Raw genomic sequence first — 10127 nt, forward strand, 5'->3', positions numbered from 1 at the left:
TGTGTGTGTGTGTGTGTGCACATACCAGCCAGTTTGATGATGCTGGCGATCCAGTAGACCCTCATGGGGAGTCCACTGTCTGTGTTTGGGACCTCCACCCGAACTCCTTCGCTGATGTGGCCCCAGGTCTTCCCCATTCGGACCTGTACCAGCACAAAAACTGAATTTTTTTTCCTTCTAAAACCAGCTCAGTGGAACCAAAGGTGGCCCGGTTCTATGAGGGTCAGACCTCCAAGACTAAATTTAGATATATATGTATAAAAACTATTTGTATGCATACATGCTTGAAACAGGTGACCGGTGCTCCTGTCACATCTCCGTCACCAAGGTAACGGCCCCAGTCGAACACCTCCACAGGCACTGCATGACAACAACGAGAAAGAAATGGACTCTGGACTCTGATTGGGCCACATTTTTAGGGGGAGGGGCCTCCAATCTGCAGACGCCTACAGGATGACAGACATCTGGACAGACATCTGACAGTTATCAATGTCTTCTCGCGTTTCGCCGTATTAGCTTGACATTTGCTACGACATTAACCACCGTTAAAGCAAGCAGCGCTGGAGGCCGTCACACCTACGGCGCCACGCTGGCTTTTACCCCATGTTGACCTCCGGCAACCTCCCGGCCGCCAAGCCATCACCTGCAGTCACCTGCACGCAGGTAAACAGGAAGTTCCATGCAGGTAAACAGGAGGTTACATGCAGGTAAACAGGAAGTCACCTGCATGCAGGTAAACAGGAAGTCACACGCAGGTAAACAGGAAGTCACGTGCACACAGGTAAACAGGAAGTTACATGCAGGTAAACAGGAGGTTACATGCAGGTAAACAGGAAGTCACACGCAGGTAAACAGGAAGTCACCTGCGTGCAGGTAAACAGGAGGTCATCTGCACGCAGGTAAACAGGAAGTCACACGCAGGTAAACAGGAAGTTATATGCAGGTAAACAGGAAGTCACCTGCACACAGGTAAACAGGAAGTCACATGCAGGTAAACAGGAAGTCACCTGCACACAGGTAAACAGGAAGTTACATGCAGGTAAACAGGAGGTTACATGCAGGTAAACAGGAAGTCACCTGCACGCAGGTAAACAGACAGGAAGTCACGTGCACACAGGTAAACAGGAAGTTACATGCAGGTAAACAGGAGGTTACATGCAGGTAAACAGGAAGTCACACGCAGGTAAACAGGAAGTCACCTGCGTGCAGGTAAAAAGGAAGTCATCTGCACGCAGGTAAACAGGAAGTCACACGCAGGTAAACAAGAAGTCACCTGCGTGCAGGTAAACAGGAGGTCATCTGCAGGTAAACAGGAAGTCACCTGCACACAGGTAAACAGGAAGTTACATGCAGGTAAACAGGAAGTCACCTGCACGCAGGTAAACAGGAAGTTACATGCAGGTAAACAGGAAGTCACCTGCACACAGGTAAACAGGAAGTTACATGCAGGTAAACAGGAGGTTACATGCAGGTAAACAGGAAGTCACACGCAGGTAAACAGGAAGTCACCTGCGTGCAGGTAAAAAGGAAGTCATCTGCACGCAGGTAAACAGGAAGTCACACGCAGGTAAACAGGAAGTTACATGCAGGTAAACAGGAAGTCACATGCAGGTAAACAGGAAGTCACCTGCACACAGGTAAACAGGAAGTTACATGCAGGTAAACAGGAGGTTACATGCAGGTAAACAGGAAGTCACCTGCACGCAGGTAAACAGGAAGTCACATGCAGGTAAACAGGAAGTCACCTGCACACAGGTAAACAGGAAGTCACCTGCACACAGGTAAACAGGAAGTTACATGCAGGTAAACAGGAGGTTACATGCAGGTAAACAGGAAGTCACATGCAGGTAAACAGGAAGTCACCTGCGTGCAGGTAAACAGGAAGTCACGTGCAAACAGGAAAACAGGAAGTTCCATGCAGGTAAACAGGAGGTTACATGCAGGTAAACAGGAAGTCACCTGCATGCAGGTAAACAGGAAGTCACACGCAGGTAAACAGGAAGTCACACGCAGGTAAACAGGAAGTTACATGCAGGTAAACAGGAAGTCACATGCAGGTAAACAGGAAGTCACCTGCACACAGGTAAACAGGAAGTTACATGCAGGTAAACAGGAGGTTACATGCAGGTAAACAGGAAGTCACCTGCACGCAGGTAAACAGGAAGTCACATGCAGGTAAACAGGAAGTCACCTGCACACAGGTAAACAGGAAGTCACCTGCACACAGGTAAACAGGAAGTTACATGCAGGTAAACAGGAGGTTACATGCAGGTAAACAGGAAGTCACATGCAGGTAAACAGGAAGTCACCTGCGTGCAGGTAAACAGGAAGTCACGTGCAAACAGGAAAACAGGAAGTTCCATGCAGGTAAACAGGAGGTTACATGCAGGTAAACAGGAAGTCACCTGCATGCAGGTAAACAGGAAGTCACACGCAGGTAAACAGGAAGTCACCTGAACGCAGGTAAACAGGAAGTTACATGCAGGTAAACAGGAGGTTACATGCAGGTAAACAGGAGGTCACCTGCACGCAGGTAAACAGGAAGTCACACGCAGGTAAACAGGAAGTTACATGCAGGTAAACAGGAAGTCACCTGCACACAGGTAAACAGGAAGTCACGTGCACACAGGTAAACAGGAAGTTACATGCAGGTAAACAGGAGGTTACATGCAGGTAAACAGGAAGTCACACGCAGGTAAACAGGAAGTCACCTGCGTGCAGGTAAAAAGGAAGTCATCTGCACGCAGGTAAACAGGAAGTCACACGCAGGTAAACAGGAAGTCACATGCAGGTAAACAGGAAGTCACCTGCACACAGGTAAACAGGAAGTTACATGCAGGTAAACAGGAAGTCACCTGCACGCAGGTAAACAGGAAGTCACATGCAGGTAAATAGGAAGTCACCTGCACACAGGTAAAAGGAAGTCACGTGCACACAGGTAAACAGGAAGTTACATGCAGGTAAACAGGAGGTTACATGCAGGTAAACAGGAAGTCACATGCAGGTAAACAGGAAGTCACCTGCGTGCAGGTAAACAGGAAGTCACGTGCAAACAGGAAAACAGGAAGTTCCATGCAGGTAAACAGGAGGTTACATGCAGGTAAACAGGAAGTCACCTGCATGCAGGTAAACAGGAAGTCACACGCAGGTAAACAGGAAGTCACCTGAACGCAGGTAAACAGGAAGTTACATGCAGGTAAACAGGAGGTTACATGCAGGTAAACAGGAGGTCACCTGCACGCAGGTAAACAGGAAGTCACACGCAGGTAAACAGGAAGTTACATGCAGGTAAACAGGAAGTCACGTGCACACAGGTAAACAGGAAGTCAAGTGCACACAGGTAAACAGGAAGTTACATGCAGGTAAACAGGAGGTTACATGCAGGTAAACAGGAAGTCACACGCAGGTAAACAGGAAGTCAGACGCAGGTAAACAGGAAGTTACATGCAGGTAAACAGGAAGTCACATGCAGGTAAACAGGAAGTCACCTGCACACAGGTAAACAGGAAGTTACATGCAGGTAAACAGGAAGTCACCTGCACGCAGGTAAACAGGAAGTTACATGCAGGTAAACAGGAAGTCACATGCAGGTAAACAGGAAGTCACCTGCACACAGGTAAACAGGAAGTTACATGCAGGTAAACAGGAGGTTACATGCAGGTAAACAGGAAGTCACACGCAGGTAAACAGGAAGTCACCTGCGTGCAGGTAAACAGGAAGTCATCTGCACGCAGGTAAACAGGAAGTCACACGCAGGTAAACAGGAAGTTACATGCAGGTAAACAGGAAGTCACATGCAGGTAAACAGGAAGTCACCTGCACACAGGTAAACAGGAAGTTACATGCAGGTAAACAGGAGGTTACATGCAGGTAAACAGGAAGTCACCTGCACGCAGGTAAACAGGAAGTCACCTGCACGCAGGTAAACAGGAAGTCACATGCAGGTAAACAGGAAGTTACATGCAGGTAAACAGGAAGTCACATGCAGGTAAACAGGAAGTCACCTGCACACAGGTAAACAGGAAGTTACATGCAGGTAAACAGGAAGTCACCTGCACGCAGGTAAACAGGAAGTCACATGCAGGTAAACAGGAAGTCACCTGCACACAGGTAAACAGGAAGTCACGTGCACACAGGTAAACAGGAAGTTACATGCAGGTAAACAGGAGGTTACATGCAGGTAAACAGGAAGTCACATGCAGGTAAACAGGAAGTCACCTGCACACAGGTAAACAGGAAGTTACATGCAGGTAAACAGGAGGTTACATGCAGGTAAACAGGAAGTCACACGCAGGTAAACAGGAAGTCACCTGCGTGCAGGTAAACAGGAGGTCATCTGCACGCAGGTAAACAGGAAGTCACACGCAGGTAAACAGGAAGTTATATGCAGGTAAACAGGAAGTCACCTGCACGCAGGTAAACAGGAAGTCACATGCAGGTAAACAGGAAGTCACCTGCACACAGGTAAACGGGAAGTTACATGCAGGTAAACAGGAAGTCACATGCAGGTAAACAGGAAGTCACATGCAGGTAAACAGGAAGTCACCTGTGTGAAAGTGAAGAACTCACCACTTTTCCGGACGCTGCTTGGCTGGTGCTGAGAGAACGAAGCCAGTTTGGTCATCAGAGGTTGTTTTTGCAGAACTTTGGCTTTCTTGGTGGGAGGTTTCCCCTGAAACACACCCAGACATCCTCTGTAAGACCTGGTCCAGTCAGACCTGGTCCTGCAAGACCTGATCCTGTAAGACCTGGTCCTGTAAGACCTGGTCCTGTAAGACCTGGTCCTGTAAGACCTGGTCCGGTAAGACCTGGTCCAGTCAGACCTGATCCTGTAAGACCTGGTCCTATAAGACCTGATCCTCTCAGACCTGATCCTGTAAACCTGGTCCTGTAAGACCTCATCTTGTAAGACCTGGTCCTGTAAGACCTGGTCCTGCACGACCTGGTCCTGTAAGACCTGGTCTTGTAAGACCTGGTCCGGTAAGAACTGGTCCTGCAAGACCTGATCCTGTAAGACCTGGTCCAGTAAGACCTGGTCCAGTCAGACCTGATCCTGTAAGACCTGGTCCTATAAGACCTGATCCTCTCAGAACTGATCCTGTAAACCTGGTCCTGTAAGACCTCATCTTGTAAGACCTGGTCCTGCAAGACCTGATCTTGTCAGACCTGGTCCTGTAGGACCTCCTCCTGCCCTTACCTGCAGCCTGGCGAGGATGCTGGCCTTCTTGGAGTTGGAGGAGTAACTCCTGGAGCAGGAGACGCTGCAGAAACGCTTGGTCTTGCTGTAGAAAGCGTCTCTGACACCAACCATGCCGCACATCTCACAGGTGGCTGAGGAGGAAGAGGAGAGACAGTGAAGGTCAGCTTTCTCAGAACACCTGACCTTCTCATCCAGAGCGTCACCTGGATTCAGACGGTTCTGAGAGACGACACCAAGACATCTCTACATTCTAGATTGTGCCTTCTGTCGGCAGCAGATTGTAGTAGCTCTGACTTGCTATCTAGATTTTTTTTTTAAAGTACAAACTCTTCTCACATAGATATGACCTCAAACTCGGTATTTTTTTCTGAGGATTTCATGCCGGTTCGGAGGGTGTGCTGCAAGGAAGATTTTTCTCCAAATTTTTGCTCTTTCAAGGCTTGTTATGATGAGTCTCCATGGCAACAAAAGACTTCTTTACAATCGGGATCAACTGATTAACTTCTCCCAAATCAGGATTATCAGCGAAACAACACATCAAATCCTGATAGAGTTGAAAAGAAAGAGAAGAGGATGCAGAGCGGGAGTGAGACAGCGGAAAAAGAACACATCCGTGAATGTAATGTGTCTGTACCGGGCTTTAAAACGGTCCGTGCAGAACGCAGTAGACAACACAGCGGAAAGCTAAAGGGTGGTGGAATTGCAGTGCTGGTTAACCAGCGTTGGTGTCATCCTGGACATGTTACTGTCAAGGAGAAGATATGCACAAGGGACATGGAACTGTTAGCTGTGAGCTTCCGTCCATATTATTTACCCAGAGAGTTTACCTGTGTTATTCTGGTAGTGGTTTATATAATACCTGGTACCGCACCAGACACAGCCTGTGATGTCATCAGCTCCGTCGTTGCTCGGCTACAAACACAGCATCCAAACTCATTCATGGTGATCTCCGGAGACTTCAACAACGTCTCCCTCTCTGCAACTCTACCAACATTCCAGCAGTTTGTCAGCTGCTCCACCAGAGAAAATAAGATGTTGGACTTATTTTATGCAAATATGAATAATGGATACAGTTGTTCTGCCCTGCCTCCTTTAGGAAGATCTGACCATAATCTGGTTCTTCTCACCTCCACCTACAAGCCCATCGTTCAGCAGCAACCAGTCATCACAAAGACTATCAAAATCTGGTCTGCTGAAGCTGAAGATGCTCTTAGAGGAGGCTTTGAGGCTACAGACTGGAACGTCCTCTGTGAACCTCATGGAGACGACATCAACGCCATGACTGAGTGTGTGACAGATTACATAAACTTCTGTGTGGACAGCATCGTCCCAACAAGAACAGTGAGGTGCTTCCCCAATAACAAACCCTGGATCACCAGTGACCTGAAAAAGCTGCTGAACATCAAAAAGAAAGCCTTCAGGGATGGAGACAGGGAGTTCTTGAGGGCAACACAAAAACAACTTAAAACACAAACTAAGAAGTGCAAGGAGGACTACAGGAAGAAGTTAGAAAGTCAGCTCCAGCAGAATAACCTGAGGGATGTGTGGTCTGGAATGAAGAAGATCACCGGCTTCAAGTTAAAGGGGGACCAGCCTGATGGAGGTCTGGACGGAGCTAATGAGCTGAACATATTCTTCAACAGGTTCAGTTCACCCCCTACCTCCAGCCCAACAGACCACACACCCTCCATAAGCCCACTGCTTTCCTGTCACGCCTCCAATCTGTCACCCTGCAGCTCAGTCATGGACCAGAACACAGCTTCATCTCCCTCCACATCAGGACATCCTGAGACCTCCACCTTGTTTGTCTCCTGCAATCAGGTTAAGAAGCAACTTGAGAAACTGAACCAGAACAAGGCTGCAGGTCCAGATAGTGTCAGTCCCAGAGTTCTCAAGACCTGCTCAAAACAACTATGTCCGATTCTCCAGCACCTTTTCAACACCAGTCTGAGACAAAATAGAGTCCCAGTGCTGTGGAAAACCTCCTGCCTTGTTCCAGTGCCTAAAAAAACACAACCAGCTGAACCAAGTGACTACAGACCAGTTGCCCTGACATCTCACATCATAAAAGTCCTGGAGAGACTCTTACTGGCTCACCTCAACAAGCAAGTAAACACCTTTCAGGACCCATTCCAGTTTGCATATCGTAATGGACTTGGGGTTGAAGATGCCATCATATACCTGCTCCAGAGAGCACACTCTCATCTGGACCATTCAGGCAGCACTCTGAGGGTCATGTTCTTTCATTTCTCAGTGCTTTTAATACCATTCAGCCTGCTTTGTTATGTGAGAAGCTCCATAAATTCCAGGTGGATACCTCCACAACCACCTGGATCTATGACTACCTCACAAACAGACCCCAGTTTGTGAGACTGAAAGGTTGTGTGTCTGAGATGGAGGTCAGCAGCACTGGTGCACCACAAGGAACTGTACTCTGGCCATTCCTCTTCACTCTGTACACCTCAGACTTCCAGTCCAACTCTGAGTCCTGTCATCTGCAGAAATACTCTGATGACTCTGCAGTTGTGGGGTGTATCAGGGATGGACAAGAAGCAGAGTACAGAGAACTGGTCAGTCAGTTTGTTAAATGGTGCGGTGACAATCATCTCATATTAAATAGCAGCAAAACAAAAGAGATGATTGTTGACTTCAGGAGGAAGAAGAATAAACAAAGCACTGTTTCCATCCTGGGAGAGGAGGTGGAGGTGGTGGAGGAATACAAGTATCTTGGAGTTCAGCTGGACAACAAACTGGACTGGAAATGCAACACTGACTACATCTACAAGAAAGGTCAGAGCAGACTGTACTTCTTAAGGAAGCTGAGATGGTTTAACGTCTGCACCAAGATGTTGCATATCTTCTAGAAGTCTGTTGTGGAGAGTGCAGTCAGCTTTGCAGCATCTGCTGGGGTAGTAGCATCAGAACCAGAGACTTGAAGAGAATCAACAAACTGATCCAGAAAGCTGCTTCTGTGCTTGGAGTAACTCTGGAGCCGCTGGAGCTGACTGTCCAAAGAAGAATGCTGCACAAGCTGATGAAGATGATGGAGGATTCTTCACACCCTCTCCACAACACAGTGATGAAACAACAAAGTGTGTTCAGTGAGAGGCTTCTTCAGGTCCAGTAAGACTGAAAGATACAGAAGATCATTCCTGCCAGCAGCCATCAGCCTCCGGAACAAGACCTCCTCTAGTTATTATTATTATTATTATTATTATATACTACAATATTTCCCTTTGGGGATTAATGAAGTATTTTTCATTTAATTTTCATTTATTCATTTCATTTAATTTTACCTGCCGCAGTGTTTCATTTGGTTTTATGTCCAAACCCAGCCTAATAAACAGTCCAACAGCTCGTCCGAAACCAGTTCATAACACAGTCCCTTACCAGTCCAAAACCAGTTCAAAACACAGTCCCATACCAGTCCAAAACCAGTTCAAAACACAGTCCCTTACCAGTCCAAAACCAGTTCAAAACACAGTCCCATACCAGTCCAAAACCAGTTCAAAACACAGTCCCTTACCAGTCCGAAACCAGTCCGAAACCAGTTCAAAACACAGTCCCATACTAGTCCCATACCAGTCCGAAACCCAGTCCGAAACCAGTCTGAAACTCAGTCCCCCGTCTGGTCTGACTTCTTGTTTCACCTGGAGGATGCTGGGCGTTGCCATGGAAACAGATGCAGTCAGCCTAAGGCTGTCTCAGGCCCAGGACTGGAGGGAAACCGGTCCAACAAGCAGAAGTTGTGAGGCTGAAACCCAGAAAGTCTGATCCAGATCTTTGTGGGACCAGTACTGACCCATGCCCGCCTTGCCGTCAGGATAGGTGTACACCTGTCCGTTGGTCTTGATGAGCATCAGGGACGACGCGGACATGGATGTGAGCTGAGTTCCTCCTCCGAGGTCTTCGTCTTCACTGTCTTCTGGACTGGACGCGCCGCTCCCGCCGCTGGAGTCGGTGCTGCAGCTGCTCCGGTCCTCCTCCAGACTGTCCAGCATCCCGAAGGAGTCCCTCCTCTTCCTGGACAGACGCTCCACCTGAAGCGGAGAGCACAAACAGGTTCCTGTCAGAAAACCTGGAGCTGGGCCAGTCTGGACTTCCAGCTCTGAGAATGGGATCAACACGTCAAGCCCGGACTTTGAACGCAGCACCTGTCAAATGCTGCGTTCACAGCCCTGCCTGCGTGATGTGCATCCGTGCACTGCGGTGCAGCCTAGTGTCCAGGCAGGACGGATCTCCTGGAGCTCCAGGAGCCAGGACGGAGCTCCCGGAGCCAGGACCGAGTCTGGTTCAGGTCCTCGGTGTGTGGACTCTCTCCGTCCGGGTCCAGAGGCGCCGCAGGGCTGCAGCAACCGAAACAAAGGCGGAAAGAAGCGCGCTGTTCCCGGACAGACGGGGTCGGGACTCACCGGGTCTCTGGTGCTTTCCATGACGCTGAACCGCAGGGGGGGGGGGGGCGGCCTCCCTGGAACCACTGAACCCGCTCTGATCACGTTAAAATCCTGCAGCAGACATGACACCGCACCACATTACATAGACAGTGTTACATAGACATCACAGGCATCATATGTCTATGTTACACGGGCAGCAACACAGCTCCAACGCGCAGGCGCGGCAGCTGCACACGCTGGCTGCTGATTGGCTCGCGGCTCTGCTTCGCGTGGTGAGTGAAGTGAAACGTGGCTCCTCTGGCGCCCTCTGCTGGGCAGGATCGAAAGCTCAACAACAAAACCCGCAGAATCGCGGGCTTCTCACGCAAATTTACTGTTTTTACAGATAAGCTGAAACATATAAGGTGTTTTAACTAAAGATGGTGTGATGAAGGTTACAGATAAGCTGAAACATATAAAGGTGTTTTAACTAAAGATGGTGTGATGAAGGTTACAGATAAGCTGAAACATATAAAGGTGTTTTAACTAAAGAT

The 10127-nt window shown here is 48.6% G+C and overlaps 1 protein-coding gene across 1 annotated transcript in view; it reads right to left on the bottom strand.

Moving 5' to 3' along the window:
• LOC306765492 (MBT domain-containing protein 1-like) overlaps nucleotides 1–9669 on the bottom strand; it is a 117726-nt gene extending 108057 nt beyond the window's left edge. The window contains exons 1-6 of the mRNA XM_079252969.1: nucleotides 9613–9669; nucleotides 9003–9240; nucleotides 5198–5331; nucleotides 4570–4672; nucleotides 281–360; nucleotides 26–143 (exon numbers count right to left, since the gene is read on the bottom strand). Of these exons, the coding sequence (XP_079109095.1) occupies nucleotides 26–143; nucleotides 281–360; nucleotides 4570–4672; nucleotides 5198–5331; nucleotides 9003–9240; nucleotides 9613–9633 (694 nt within the window). The 5' untranslated portion in view covers nucleotides 9634–9669. The remainder of the gene's footprint in view (nucleotides 1–25; nucleotides 144–280; nucleotides 361–4569; nucleotides 4673–5197; nucleotides 5332–9002; nucleotides 9241–9612) is intronic.
• Nucleotides 9670–10127: the final 458 nt, after the last annotated feature.

Source organism: Telmatherina bonti (assembly GCF_933228915.1).
Source record: "Telmatherina bonti genome assembly, chromosome: 14".
In the NCBI taxonomy this organism is placed as follows: Eukaryota; Metazoa; Chordata; class Actinopteri; order Atheriniformes; family Telmatherinidae; genus Telmatherina; species Telmatherina bonti.